The sequence below is a fragment of the Ranitomeya imitator genome, chromosome 2 (genome assembly GCF_032444005.1).
Source record: "Ranitomeya imitator isolate aRanImi1 chromosome 2, aRanImi1.pri, whole genome shotgun sequence".
Lineage (NCBI taxonomy): Eukaryota > Metazoa > Chordata > Amphibia > Anura > Dendrobatidae > Ranitomeya > Ranitomeya imitator.
The window spans coordinates 30308129-30323490 of record NC_091283.1 but is presented as its reverse complement, the minus strand read 5'-3'; the positions used below and the strand labels follow the sequence as shown (position 1 = coordinate 30323490).

The window sequence follows — 15362 nt, the reverse complement described above, 5'->3', positions numbered from 1 at the left end:
AGCTTTGCTGCAGAGACTGGGACAGAATGAGCAGAGTCATCTAATTATTATTAGAGGGTAAGTGAGGTAATCACAGCTCTGATGTACTGCTGGAGGTCTAGATGAAGCAAAATAAGGCTATGTGCACACGTTCAGGAATTTTCGTGTTTTTTCGCTCTAAAAATGAGATAAAACTGCGAAAAAATCGCATACATTAAGCATCCTATTATTAGAATGCATTCCGCATTTTTTGTGCACATGCTGCGTTTTTTTTCCGTGGCGGAATCGCATTCCGGAAAAAAATGCAGCATGTTAATTCTTTGTGCGGAATCGCGGGGATTCCGCACATATAGGAATGCATGGATCCGCTTACTTTCCTATACCCACCATGCGGGAAGTAAGCGGATCATGTGCGGTTGGTACCCAGGGTGGAGGTGAGGAGACTCTCCTCCAGATCCTGGGAACCATATAATTGTTTAAAAAAAAAGAATTAAAATAATAAATCATGATATTCTCAAATTCCGGCGTCCCCGCAGTCTTCCCGCTCCTCGCCATGCTCGCGTTCCCAAGGATGCTTTGCGGCAATGACCTGTGATGATGTGCGGTCTCGCGAGATGCTTCGCCATCACAAGTCATTCTCGCAATGCATTACTGGGAACGGGAGCATCGCGAGGAGCAGGAAGACTGCTGGGGACGCTGGAAGGGGAGAATATCACGATTTTTCATTTTTTTTAAATCATTTTTAACGTTAGATCTTTTTACTATTGAGGCTGCATAGGCTGCATCAATAGTAAAAAGTTGGTCACACTTGCCAGGCCCTATGTCTGACAAGTGTGACCAACCTGTCAATCAGTTTTCCAAGCGATGCTGCAGATCGCTTGGAAAACGCTAGCATTCTGCAAGCTAATTACGCTTGTAAAACGCTAGTGTTTAGCGGGAAAACACATGCCAATTCCGCATGCGTTTTTCCAACGGCAGGGAGTTCCGGAATTGCCGCGAAAAGTTCAGCGGCAATTCCGGACATGTGCACATAGCCTGACACTGTATACTCAGATAAAGATTATCTTATCTCCTACTGCAGTGGGGGAAAGCTCCTGCTACAGCAAGATGCCTTGCGGCCAGACTGAGGTATGGGGGAAGGATAAAAGGGAAACATTTCACCTCCAGGCTGTGTAAGGACTATTTGACCATGAAGGAGAGTGATGGGGGGCTACACCAGATGACCTGGCCTCCACAGTCACCAGACCTGAACCCAATCGAGATGGTTTGGGGTGAGCTGGACCGCAGAGTGAAGACAAAAGGGCCAACAAGTGCTAATCATCTCTGGGAACTCCATCAAGATTGTTGGAAGACCATTTCTGGTGACTACCTCTTGAAGCTCATCAAGAGAATGCCAAGAGTGTGCAAAGCAGTCATCAAAGCAAAAGGTGGCTACTTTGAAGATCCTAGAATATAAGACATAATTTAAATTGTTTCACACTTTCTTGTTAAGTATATAATGCCACATGTGTTAATTCATAGTTTTGATGCCTTCAGTGTGAATGTACAATTTTCATAGTCATGAAAATACAGAAAAATCTTTAAATGAGAAGGTGTCTCCAAACTTTAGGTCTGCACTGTATACAAATCATATAACATTTTAAGTGTTACTTGCAACATGAGATATGATGTAATTAGTCTGAGATTTGCTGCCATAATATTGGGGTGGCAGAAATTATTATTATTTACAGTGGGGCAAAAAAGTATTTAGTCAGTCAGCAATAGTGCAAGTTCCACCACTTAAAAAGATGAGAGGCGTCTGTAATTTACATCATAGGTAGACCTCAACTATGGGAGACAAACTGAGAAAAAAAATCCAGAAAATCACATTGTCTGTTTTTTTAACATTTTATTTGCATATTATGGTGGAAAATAAGTATTTGGTCAGAAACAAAATTTCATCTCAATACTTTGTAATATATCCTTTGTTGGCAATGACAGAGGTCAAACGTTTTCTGTAAGTCTTCACAAGGTTGCCACACACTGTTGTTGGTATGTTGGCCCATTCCTCCATGCAGATCTCCTCTAGAGCAGTGATGTTTTTGGCTTTTCGCTTGGCAACACGGACTTTCAACTCCCTTCAAAGGTTTTCTATAGGGTTGAGATCTGGTGACTGGCTAGGCCACTCCAGGACCTTGAAATGCTTCTTACGAAGCCACTCCTTTTTTGCCCTGGTGGTGTGGTTTGGAACATTGTCATGTTGAAAGACCCAGCCACGTTTCATCTTCAATGCCCTAGCTGATGGAAGGAGGTTTGCACTCAAAATCTCACGATACATGGCCCCATTCATTCTTTCATGTACCCGGATCAGTCGTCCTGGCCCCTTTGCAGAGAAACAGCCCCAAAGCATGATGTTTCCACCACCATGCTTTACAGTAGGTATGGTGTTTGATGGATGCAACTCAGTATTCTTTTTCCTCCAAACACGACAAGTTGTGTTTCTACCAAACAGTTCCAGTTTGGTTTCATCAGACCATAGGACATTCTCCCAAAACTCCTCTGGATCATCCAAATGCTCTCTAGCAAACTTCAGACGGGCCCGGACATGTACTGGCTTAAGCAGTGGGACACGTCTGGCACTGCAGGATCTGAGTCCATGGTGGCGTAGTGTGTTACTTATGGTAGGCCTTGCTACATTGGTCCCAGCTCTCTGCAGTTCATTCACTAGGTCCCCCCCGCGTGGTTATGGGATTTTTGCTCACCGTTCTTGTGATCATTCTGACCCCACGGGGTGGGATTTTGCGTGGAGCCCCAGATCGAGGGAGATTATCAGTGGTCTTGTATGTCTTCCATTTTCTAATTATTGCTCCCACTGTTGATTTCTTCACTCCAAGCTGGTTGGCTATTGCAGATTCAGTCTTCCCAGCCTGGTGCAGGGCTACAATTTTGTTTCTGGTGTCCTTTGACAGCTCTTTGGTCTTCACCATAGTGGAGTTTGGAGTCAGACTGTTTGAGGGTGTGCACAGGTGTCTTTTTATACTGATAACAAGTTTAAACAGGTGCCATTACTACAGGTAATGAGTGGAGGAAAGAGGAGACTCTTAAAGAAGAAGTTACAGGTATGTGAGAGCCAGAAATCTTGATTGTTTGTTTCTGACCAAATACTTATTTTCCACCATAATATGCAAATAAATTGTTAAAAAAACAGACAATGTGATTTTCTGGATTTTTTTTTCTCAGTTTGTCTCCCATAGTTGAGGTCTACCTATGATGTAAATTACAGACGCCTCTCATCTTTTTAAGTAATGGAACTTGCACTATTGCTGACTGACTAAATACTTTTTTGCCCCATTGTATTTATGTAGCATTATTCCATGGTGCTGTACATGAGAAGGGGTTACGTATAGAGTTATAGATATCGATTACAGTGAGCAAATTTACAATGGCAGACTGGTACAGAGGGGAGAGGACCCTGTCCTTGCGGACTTACATTCTACGGGAAATGTCCCAGTATCACACTCTTCTAAATGGCCTTATTCTCACAACCTATTAAATATCTGTGAGGAGGCTATAGAGCAGAATATCATCACAACACATCACCCCTACCCGAAGTCAAAATACCAAGGATTGTCTGTCTGATGTCTCTAACATCATGTCCTTCCTCTATCTGAAACTAAATCTCTCCAAAACTGAACTACTTGTGTTTCTCCCTTCTACTAACCTCACTCTACCCAACATCGAAATTACCCTGGAGGGTTCAACTATAACTCCCAAGCAGCATGCCCGCTGTCTTGGGGTCATATTCGGCACCGAACTTTCCTTTACTCCCTATATCCGATCACTCACTCGCTCTTGTCACCTGCATCTTAAAAACATCTCCAGAATCCGACCTTTTCTCACCTTGGAAACTGCTAAGACTCTTACTGTCGCTCTTATTCATTCTCGTCTGGACTACTGCAACTCTCTTCTGATCGGTCTCCCTCTTTCCAAACTTTCTCCTCTCCAATCCATGCGGCAGCCAGGGTCATATTTCTGTCCAGCAGCTTCACTGATGCCTCCATCTTGTGCCAGTCATTACACTGACTACCCATTCGCTACAGGGTCCAGTATAAACTCATCTCTCTCACCCACAAAGCTCTCCGCAGTTCTGCACCGTCTTATATCTCCTCTCTCATCTCTGTCTATCGCCCTACACGTGCCCTTCGTTCTACAAATGACCTAAGACTAACATCCCCTGTAATCCGAACCTCGCACCTCCGTCTCCAAGACTTCTCTCGTGCTGCGCCAGCTCTCTGGAATGCACTTCCCCAGACGATCAGACTGATACCTAGCCCCGACCTATTCAAGCGTGCCTTAAAAACCCATCTCTTCACACAAGCCTACCACATCAACTACTCAGTAAACTAACTTTGTCCTGTTCCCTCCTTCCAAATATTATCTGCATGTGAATCTGCACCCTACTATTCATCTGTCTCCACACCCTCCATGCACACGATAACTGCACTTGATACTTGACTATTGCACTTAAACTCACAGGCTGATGACCGGATCATGCAGCTTTATATGAAAATCCCTATTTATTATAATTGCCAGACCTGAAATAGCAAGCACTTTTCACCTATTGTGTCCCCCCCATTTCCTTGTAGATTGTAAGCTTGAGAGCAGGGACCTCACCCCTAATGTCACTGTTTAAATTGTCTTAACTTGTACTGAATTTACTGTCTGTACATGTCCCCGCTTAATTGTAAAGTGCTGCGGAATATGTTGGCGCTATATAAATAAAAATTATTATAATTATTATTATAACTAGCACGGCAGCCATGTCAATGAAAGAGGGAGGAAGGAGAGAACAGCTTCACAGGGAAAGCCCACTGTGCTCTGAACCTGCAGCTGCACAAGCACGGACTGAGTAGCCATACCAGACACGGCCTATGAGAAGACTACAGAGCTGAATTTCATCACAAAAACACAGCTTGCTGAACTATATCAGTAAAAGAGAGGGAGGAGGTATAAAGCAGCACGGCATCAGAGAGCAGCTTCACAGGCAAAGCCCACGGAGAGTGGAACATGCAGCTTCACAAGTGGGTGTTTAGTTGCAACCAGACACAACCTAGGGACAACTGCTCTGTCTTTGGGACTAAAACCGCTTACAACCACTTTAAGAAATACGCATGAGATGTTCTCCGAGAATTGTGACACTTGCCCACATCCGCTGTATACTTACCCTCGGCACACTGACAGACATCCCCTGAGCACAGCGTGCTTATCATGGTGGATTTATCCGGACCCCCGTAGAACACTCTGCACTGATTTTCTGCAAGAAGTCAATGAATGCATACAATGAAACTTCATGGCAGTCTGGATCTTAAAAACGTACCTTCCCTTTTATAGATGACCCGTCCCTTTTATAGATGACCCGTCCCTTTTATAGATGGCCCAGCCATCCCTTTTATAGATGACCCGTCACTACCTAGAAATATGTATGTTTTTTTTTAACATGGTGTAAATGCCGCTGTTCTCCTAAGTCCGGCGATGTTTTTCTTTTTTTCCTGCGCCTCTCCATTCCCAAGATATGGCCTCCTGTACCCTGTATAAAAATCTAGTCTTTTTAGACAAGTGGGTGTGGTTCTCAAGACCACACCCAAAGTGAAAAATTGAGGATCACGCCCACTTGGTTGAAAAGTCTAAATTCATATACTGAGAAAAGGAGGCCGTATCTCAGGGACAGAGAGGCCCAGGAACAAAAGGAAAACGTTGCCGGATTCAGGAGAACAGCGGCATTTACACCAGGTAAGCTTTTTTTATATATATATATATATATTTATGGCACCCGACAGCTCTGCTGTAAGACTTTGATTTTAGTAAACTACTCTTACCTGGCTCATAGAAATCATACAAGATGGCAGAGGCCGGCTGCAGGGGGGAGATGGTCACTGTCTGGACCGCCTCGAAGGTCACACATTCTCTAGTGTTGGAGACCTTCAATAAGGAACAAAGTTAAAGTTCAAGGAAAGATGGTGGATGTGGAAACTATGGAGAAGGAGAACGTACTGGGTCGTGTAGAAATATATGATCACACCTCTGAGTATTAGATCCTATAATGTCATTAAAGGGAGACCCCAAATAAAACCGAAGGGCGGGGCATGACATAGGGATCCCCCTTATGGTGGTTTTGGAGTCTGTGTCATGCTCCGCCCCTCAGGTCCTGCACCTTTAAGAATGTGACTTTTCACCCATTGAGTTGAGATTTCCGGGGGGACAGAAAGGACCCTGTTAGAAAGATGAAGATAAGTTACCATGAGATTATTATCTCCCTTGAGAACTTTTCATACCGAATCGAAGTACATGATGAGTCTTCCTCCCCGGATCTCGTAGTGACTGATGTAATTCTCAATGCCATCCTTCAGCTGTAAGGAACCAAAAAAGGGTCAAAATTACTCACAGACTATGACAGATCGAGAAGATCGACCTGAGGGTCCTCATGATCCAGTAGAAGTTTGGTAATAGTTATGACTCACAGAAATACATTAAAATAAATCTAAATACAAAACTCTGAAAATTTCAGAATTTCAGTTTTCTCCTTCCTGCCCCTTTAAAAATAAAAGAAAGTTTTGCCCCTAAAAACACAACTTAACAAGAAAATAAAAACAAACCTCATGCAGCAATGAAACAAATCTAAAAGTGATGTATTTCTGAGGGCTGGGGTGAAAAAAAAAATAAAGAAGCCACATCATAGAGGCCAGAAGTGTCTGTGGGGGAAAGGGGATGACAAGTCATCATCATTCACCTTGTTAAGATCTTGAGCACTGGGCTCGAATCCACTGAGCAGCGTAATGTCCACGATCGCCATGCCGGATGCACCTGTCTGGGATTTTCTCCTGGAAATACAGATTCAATAGAGGCTACAGAGATCTTCTCCAAAGAGCAAAAAATCCCAATAAAATAAAATCCTCAAAAAAATGGAAGAGCTGCGTGACATCCAGCAGCACCGACCCTTCCTACATCTACCTGGAGATGCCAATGAGTCGTCAGCAAACTCTTCCAGGATTCATGCTTTATGTCGGAGTCTCAGCGCAGCAGACACGATAACGTCATTAGATCTTGCCTGCCGTGCGGAGCCTCAGTCTACACAATGCACAAAGTGGAGCTGAATATCACGGAAACGGGGCAATAAAACTGTGAGGGGAGCTGTGGGGGCATCATACTGTGTGAGGGGAGCTGTGGGGGCATCATATTGTGTGAGGGGAGCTGTGGTGGCATCATGCTGTGTGAGGGGAGCTGTGGGGGCATCATACTGTGTGAGGGGAGCTGAGGGGCATCATACTGTGTGAGGGGAGCGGTGGCGCATCATACTGTGTGAGGGGAGCTTAGGGGGCATCATACTGTGTGAGGGGAGCTATGGGAGCATCATAATGGGTGTAGGGTGCTCTGGTAGAGTGATGCTGTGTGGGGGCATCATGCTGTGTGAGGGGAGCTGTGAGGGCATCATACTGTGTGAGGGGAGCTGTGGGGGCATCATACTGTGTGAGGGGGAGCTGCGGGGGCATCATACTGTGTGAGGGGAGCTGTGGGGGCATCATAGTCTGTGAGGGGAGCTGTGGGGGCATCATACTGTGTGAGGGGGAGCTGTAGGGGCATCACAGTGTGTGAGGGGAGCTGTGGGGGCATCATACTGTGAGGGGAGCTGTGGGGGCATCATACTGTGTGGGAGAGCTGTGGGGGCATCATAATGGGTTTAGGGTGCTCTGGTAGAGTGATACTGTGTGAGGGGAGCTGTGGGGGCATCATACTGTGTGGGGGAGCTGTGGGGGCATCATACTGTGTGAGGGGAGCTGTGGGGGCATCATACTGTGTGGGGGAGCTGTGGGGGCATCATACTGTGTGAGGGGAGCTGTGGGGGCATCATACTGTGTGAGGGGAGCTGTGGGGGCATCATACTGTGTGAGGGGAGCTGTGGGAGCATCATACTATGCATAGGGCACTCTGGTAGAGTGATACTGTGTGTCACTGACGTCATGCTCTCCCGTCACTTGCATGCTCAAGTTAGCTGCTGGCTCCAGAAGAGGATTCTGCTCGGGGGGAGGAGTCGAAGGAAAGTGAGTAGAATCAGTTATTTTTTTCTATGCATTAAAGAGGTCTGTAATTTATATCGTAGGTACACTTCAACTGTGAGAGACAGAATCTAAGAATAAAAAGCAGAAAATCACATTGTATGATTTTTACATAATAAATTTGCATTTTATTGCACGAAATAAGTGTTTGATACAATAGAAAACCAGTCCAGAAACCTTTGTTTGCAATTACAAAGGTCAGACGTTTCCAGTAGTTCTTGACCTAGTTTGCACACACTGCAGCAGGGATTTTGGCCCTCTCCTCCATACAGATCTTCTTCAGATGTTTCAGGTTTTGGGGCTGTCGCTGGGCAACATTGAGTTTCAGCACCCTCCAAAGATTTTCTATTGGGCTCGGGTCTGGAGATTGGCTAGGCCACTCCAGGACCTTGAAATGCTTCTAACGGAGCCACTCCTTAGTTGCCCTGGCTGTGTGTTTTGGGTCATTGTCATCCTGAAAAACTCAGCCACAACCAATCTTCACTGCTCTTACTGAGGGAAGGAGGTTGTTGGCCATAATCTCGCAATACATGACCCCATCCATCCTCCTTTCAATACAGTGCAGTCATCCTGTCCCCTTTACAGAAAACGCACCCCCAAAGTATGATGTTTCCCCACCATGCTTCATGGTTGGGATGGTGTTCTTCAGATTGTACTAAATCTTCTTTATCCTCCAAATACGGTGAGTGAAGTTGATACCAAAAAGTTCTACTTTGGTCTCAACTGACCACATGCCTTCTCCAATGCCTCCCCTGGATCATCCAGATACTCATTGGTGAATTTCAAAGGGGCCTGGACATGTGGTGGCGTGAGCAGTGGGACATTGCGTGCCCTGCAGGATTTTAATCCATGATGGTGTAGTGTGTTACTAACGGTGATGTGTCAGACTGTAGTCCCAGCTCTCTTCAGGTCGTTGACCAGGTCCTCCCATGTAGTTCTGGACCGATTCCTGACCTTTCTCAGGTAATGAGTGCAGAGCAGGAGGCTTCTTAAAGAAAAACTAACAGGTCTGTTAAAACCAGAATTCTTGCTGGTTGGTCGGTGAGGAAATACTTATTTCATGCAATCGAATACAAATTAATTATGTAAAAATCATTCAATGTGATTTTCTGGTTTTTATTTTTAGATTCTGTCTCTCACAGGTGAACTGTACCTGCGATAAAAATTGCAGACCTCTCCACACTTTGTAGGTGGGAAAACTTGCAAAACCGGAAGAGTGTCAAAAACTTATTTTAGTCACCGTATACATCCCCCAGGATGGGGGCTATATATACCTGGATGGGGCCCAGGATAGGGGACATATATACCAGGAAGGAGCCCAAGATGGGGGACAATACTACATAATGGGGGAGGAGGTGCAACTTGTTTGTCCCGATTAGATTTACAAGAGCCCATACACGTGACCGACATGCGGCGAGTAGGGGGGCAAAACCAGGTCCAAATCTTGCACCAGAGCCCATCGGACTGCAGTCACGCCGCTGTATACAAGTATGATGTGTAGGAGACCTGCGCCCCCGCTCTTACCTAAGACACACTTCATATATGACTTTGTTGACTTTCTCTTTCGGCTGTGACACTTCTCTCCGCGTTCTGCTCCTCAGATCGTGCCAGTCAATGTTCCTCATGGGTTCATCAGACATAGCATCATCGCCGTAATCATAATCCTCATCATCAATGTTCCCTGCACCTGTATCTCCTATTGACACAGTGAAGAATAATATGGTCCCTAGATTACCGAAACAGTGCCACTCCTGCTAGTAGACTGTGCGGGGTACTGCAGCTCAGACAGCGATATCATACATCACACGTGGACTAAACTAGAAATGTTTTCATACTCTTAGACAACTTTACTAGTAGGGTTTTCCCATAACTAGCAAGAGTAGATGGACTATAAATGTGTAACTGGGCAGGGTCTGACCACAGGGACATGCACGGTCACTATCATGATCCCTGCCGCAGTCACACTCATGGTCCCTTTCACAGTCACTGTATTGGTCCCTTTCATGGTCACTCTCCTATTCCCTCAAAGTCACTTACGGTCCTGATATTTAGTGTGAAAAATTAAAACTACTAAATGCTCAGTGCAGAGGGGATTGGACTTTTTATTTCTAGAATTAGTTGAGGGGCCCAGCAATCAAACTGCACCAATCCCCAAATTCAGACACGATTAATGTCATGCCAGAAATGTTTCATGCCAAGCATTAATCATACACATTCCCATTTTATCAATCTCCTGGGCTGTAAAGAAAACGTGTGCAAGATTCAATAAAAAGGGGACTTTCTGGGCAGTTTAGGCTCCTTGTGGGTGGAGCTTAAATATATGTATGCAGTATGTATGCACATCCTACAGTCTACATAAGGGGTAATTTACCCTACCTATAATCCATGAAGATCTCATCATTAATATTACCGTCTACTTTTACTGCAAGTTCCAGCTGTGAGCAGGTCGTGTTCTCCGCTTCTATGATGTTATACATCTTCAGGACCTGAGAGCGGATAAATGTGAAACAGTGAAATAGAGGAAAGAGTTTCTGTTATTCCTCCTAGAAATGCATAAATAAAATGACAACTGGATATTACAAGGTTGGGGGGGTGTTCCCCTAAACTGACCAATCATTGCTCATTGAGTCAGGACAGACCCCTATGACAAGGGGAAATTACAAATATTTACAAATTTCCACCTATAATAACAGGGGGCTGGCGGCATACACAGCTCCCTGCTGAGGAGCCGTGTCCCTGCTGAGGAGTAGTGTCCCTGCTGAGGAGTAGTGTCCCTGCTGAGGAGCTGCGTCCCAAGGAGTCGTGTCCTTCCTGAGGAGCTCTGTCCCTGCTGAGGAGCCGTGTCCCTGCTGAGGAGTAGTGTCCCTGCTGAGGAGTAGTGTCCCTGCTGAGGAGCCGTGTCCCTGCTGAGGAGTAGTGTCCCTGCTGAGGAGTAGTGTCCCTGCTGAGGAGCCGTGTCCCTGCTGAGGAGCCGTGTCCCTGCTGAGGAGTAGTGTCCCTGCTGAGGAGCCGTGTCCCTGCTGAGGAGCCGTGTCCCTGCTGAGGAGTAGTGTCCCCGCTGAGAAGTAGTGTCCCTGCTGAGGAGTCATGTTTCTGCTGAGGAGCTGTGTCCCTACTGAGGAGTAGTGTCCCTGATGAGGAATAGTGTCCCTGCTGAGGAGTCATGTTTCTGCTGGGGAGCTGTTTCCCTACTAAGGAGTCGTGTCCTTGCTGAGAAGCCATATCTCTACTAGGGAACCGTGTCCCTGCTGAGGAGTAGTGTCCCTGCTGAGGAGTAGTGTCCCTGCTGAGGAGTAGTGTCCCTGCTGAGGAGCAGTGTCCCTACTAAGGAGTCGTGTCCTTCCTGAGGAGCTCTGTCCCTGCTGAGGAGTAGTGTCCCTGCTGAGGAGTTGTGTCCCTGCTGAGGAGTAGTGTCCCTGCTGAGGAGTAGTGTCCCTGCTGAGGAGCCGTGTCCCTGCTGAGGAGTAGTGTCCCTGCTGAGGAGCCGTGTCCCTGCTGAGGAGCTGTGTCCCTGCTGAGGAGTAGTGTCCCTGCTGAGGAGCCGTGTCCCTGCTGAGGAGTAGTGTCCCTGCTGAGGAGTAGTGTCCCTGCTGAGGAGTAGTGTCCCTGCTGAGGAGCTGTGTCCCTACTAAGGAGTCGTGTCCTTCCTGAGGAGCTCTGTCCCTGCTGAGGAGTAGTGTCCCTGCTGAGGAGTTGTGTCCCTGCTGAGGAGTTGTGTCCCTGCTGAGGAGTAGTGTCCCTGCTGAGGAGTAGTGTCCCTGCTGAGGAGTAGTGTCCCTGCTGAGGAGCTGTGTCCCTACTAAGGAGTCGTGTCCTTCCTGAGGAGCTCTGTCCCTGCTGAGGAGTAGTGTCCCTGCTGAGGAGTTGTGTCCCTGCTGAGGAGTTGTGTCCCTGCTGAGGAGTAGTGTCCCTGCTGAGGAGTAGTGTCCCTGCTGAGGAGCCGTGTCCCTGCTGAGGAGTAGTGTCCCTGCTGAGGAGCCGTGTCCCTGCTGAGGAGCTGTGTCCCTGCTGAGGAGTAGTGTCCCTGCTGAGGAGCCGTGTCCCTGCTGAGGAGTAGTGTCCCTGCTGAGGAGTCATGTTTCTGCTGAGGAGCTGTGTCCCTACTAAGGAGTCGTGTCCTTCCTGAGGAGCTCTGTCCCTGCTGAGGAGTAGTGTCCTTGCTGAGGAGCCCTGTTCCTGCTGAGGAGTAGTGTCCCTGCTGAGGAGCCCTGTTCCTGCTGAGGAGTAGTGTCCTTGCTGAGAAGCCATATCTCTACCAGGGAACCGTGTCCCTGCTGAGGAGCTGTATCCCTGCTAAGGAGGCCTGTCCTTGCTGTGCATTACATGGTCACCTATTCATTTCAATGGGCGCTGTATAACAGGTTTACCCCATACTTACTTTTAGGACACCGGTTCCTTTTCCAGACACTTTCACCTTAAATTTCGTTCCCATCGATCTCTACAAAACAAATAATAAAAAAGCACCTATAATATTACTGCTCCCTGTTGCATTAAAGTGTTTTCCACTTTAACCCCTTCAGGATCAGGCAATGTTTTCCACTTTTGCGCTTTCGTTTAATTCCCTCCCCTTCTTCCAAGAGCCATAACTTTATTTTTATCCTCATTACTCTTTAAATTGACGCTTCCCTATAAAGTACAGCCATAGGCTTCACAGAAGGACCAACATTGGCCTCCAGCTTCTGTCGCAAACAATCAGCAGCCCACAATTGGGTAGCGTGGTGGCTCAGTCCTATAAATGTCGCTGTCAATGATTGACAGCAGCGTCTAGCAACTGGTTCAACAGCAGCAAACTGTGCTAGCTCCAGTTGATGCTGGGAGCAGGACCCCAACACGGAGAGCTGTTATATGCTGTACACTGGTCAGGCCACATATAAAGTCTTGACCAGGGACTCTTATCCCTAATTGCTCCCCCTGTAGCCCAATCTTCTCCTGCTCTCACCAGCTCCTCCTGGATGCTTTCCTCGCTCCTCAGGCTGAACTCCTGCTTCAGAGACCTCTCCAGTGAGTTGACCACCACTCGTAATTCATTCTTGTCACTTGTGTGTGTCTTGATCCAATATTCAGAGAGAGCTTCCAGTGCCATCACTGTGTCCTGGCGGAAAAGAAAGGTATTTATATCATATCATATTTGGACTCCGTATGGTGCACCATAAGGAACGGTAATCCTTTTTGGGAGCCTGACCTGGGTAGACTTAAATCCCCCGCCGTAATTCTCCTGCTCCGACAGCCAGGTGTACATCTTCTTGGCGCTACGTAAATCATTTTGGAACAGGGCGGTAAGTAATGCGTACGCTGTGGCCTCAACAGCAAGTGCAGTCTTCGCAGGACCAAAGTGAATAGTATCCTTATCTACGGAGGGAAAAGAAATGCTCTAAAACCAATTAGCCTCATGACAGTGACAACTGTCTCGCTATACATCGAATATTTTTTGTGCTGTGAAGAAAGCAGCTCTCGCTGCCTCTAGCACTGCGGGGAATCTCAGCACAGTCCACATCACCAAAGACAGCAGAATCTCATCCAGCTAACCGGTTGCTCAAAAAAACAGATAAGATCATATGTATATTTCTTTGGTTTATATGGGCAAGAAGGCCGGGATGTCTTGGAAGTCTTCCTTTGACCATTTTGATACTTACTGCGATCCTCCTGTGCCGTAAACATGAGGCTGGTATATGCCTTGTCCTTCAAAAAGGAGTCACTAGAAGCGAGATTGAGGGCATAGGCGGTGACAGCTAAGGAGTATGGCTCTTTGATGTTCTCCAGCGTAGAGCGGATATAGTCTATGGCTTTGGAAATGCTTCTCTTCTGTGAAGGACATAAAAAGACGAGTTACATGAAATTCTAAGTAAAAGATGGAAAAGCGACGTAGAGGAAGCCCACATACCACTTTGGTATCATCTTCGGGCATCACGTCCTTGGCAAGATGGAGAGCCACCAACACGTAGGAAGTAAGAGACACATCTGCGGTCTCCCCCGCGACACCACCCTACATGGGCAGAGGATATATTCAACAAGGATCTACAGGGTAGACATTTTATCCACCATGGAAGCCAATGCAGCAGTAATATATGTAATGTGATCATGCACCGGTCGTGCTATTGTTTTCACCATCTATTATCGGGACATTCATCCTCGGGTGAGGGATTAGAAGAAAAATTGAAAGCATGTTGGAAAGTGGAGATGTGAGCGGAGTTGGAAGATGGATGGAAATGTGATAAATCAGAGAAGAATTTAGGTCCATTTTACCATCATATCTTTGTGGATCACTGGATTGCTCTCCAGGAAAGCTCCGGTGTCGCTCTGTTTGGTGGTCAGGTAGGTGGCAGATATTTGGATTTCTTCTACCACGTCAACGTCAATGTATTTACGGCAGAGGGAGATGACTTTAACCACAAAAGCCGTCAGCCTAAGACATAGCGAGAGATTTCTGTCTACAAACATGGCACTTTCTGTATGTATAAAGCTACTGTACAAGTTGAGGGAAGAAGAGTGCAACATTTCCATGATAAATATCGGAGCAGTGACTGAAATCATCATCAGGTTGGTATCATGGCTCTATCCTGTTGGGATTGTGTTGCCCCAATGGTCAGAAATGCGCGATCTTCTGTGCTAATCTGAATCATGGTGGACCCATGGCATCTACTGAGACATCATATCCATCATAGATCTTATAAAAATGGAACCCATGATTTCGGTGTGACCAATGCCTCACTAAAGCTCATGTCCTATAAGGCCAGTAGGGCCTGAATATTATCTGGAAGGGGAACCAGTTTGGATCTCACGTGAATTATCTGTTTTATGGTGGCTTTGTGGTCACCGAAAAAAGTGTAATGTTCTCCTGCCACGTATCAGACTGCTACTTCCTAAATCATTGTAGAAAGTTGAAGGAATACAGTATATCCACCAATCCAATCAGATATTGAGGTTGTGGCCCCTGAAGCATGGATAAGGGTACTCTACCACAAGTGGTGTCCATCCAATAGGTGGAGAAGTCATGGTAGGAGCCCCTTTGCCCATGATCCAAAACTGTGTCAAGGCCATATATTTACATAGATGAAGATGGGATTTTGACTCCTTAAATAGCCAAAGCTACCGGCAATGGATGTGACTAAGATATAGATCAAGATACAGAAACACTACAGAAGTCCCCATCTTACCAAGTACTGCTGGGCCGGGTCAGCCATGCACCATAGGATCCATCTGTCTTCCTGTACTGCAATATTCTCGAGTATCCTGGAGACAACAAACCAAGCCAATTGTACAAGGAGAGTATCATGTGCATAGTTTGCAGTCAGT

At 46.4% G+C, this 15362-nt stretch overlaps 1 protein-coding gene across 1 annotated transcript in view; it reads right to left on the bottom strand.

Moving 5' to 3' along the window:
- The window catches only part of LOC138661560 (complement C4-B-like), a 75437-nt gene that overhangs the window by 3024 nt on the left and 57051 nt on the right, over positions 1-15362 (bottom strand). Inside the window, exons 25-37 of the mRNA XM_069746367.1 lie at positions 15224-15299; positions 14313-14472; positions 13951-14052; positions 13703-13871; positions 13252-13418; positions 13009-13161; positions 12448-12507; positions 10480-10555; positions 9594-9765; positions 6746-6836; positions 6291-6365; positions 5835-5937; positions 5183-5272 (exon numbers count right to left, since the gene is read on the bottom strand). Coding sequence (XP_069602468.1) covers positions 5183-5272; positions 5835-5937; positions 6291-6365; positions 6746-6836; positions 9594-9765; positions 10480-10555; positions 12448-12507; positions 13009-13161; positions 13252-13418; positions 13703-13871; positions 13951-14052; positions 14313-14472; positions 15224-15299 — 1494 coding nt within the window. The remainder of the gene's footprint in view (positions 1-5182; positions 5273-5834; positions 5938-6290; positions 6366-6745; positions 6837-9593; positions 9766-10479; positions 10556-12447; positions 12508-13008; positions 13162-13251; positions 13419-13702; positions 13872-13950; positions 14053-14312; positions 14473-15223; positions 15300-15362) is intronic.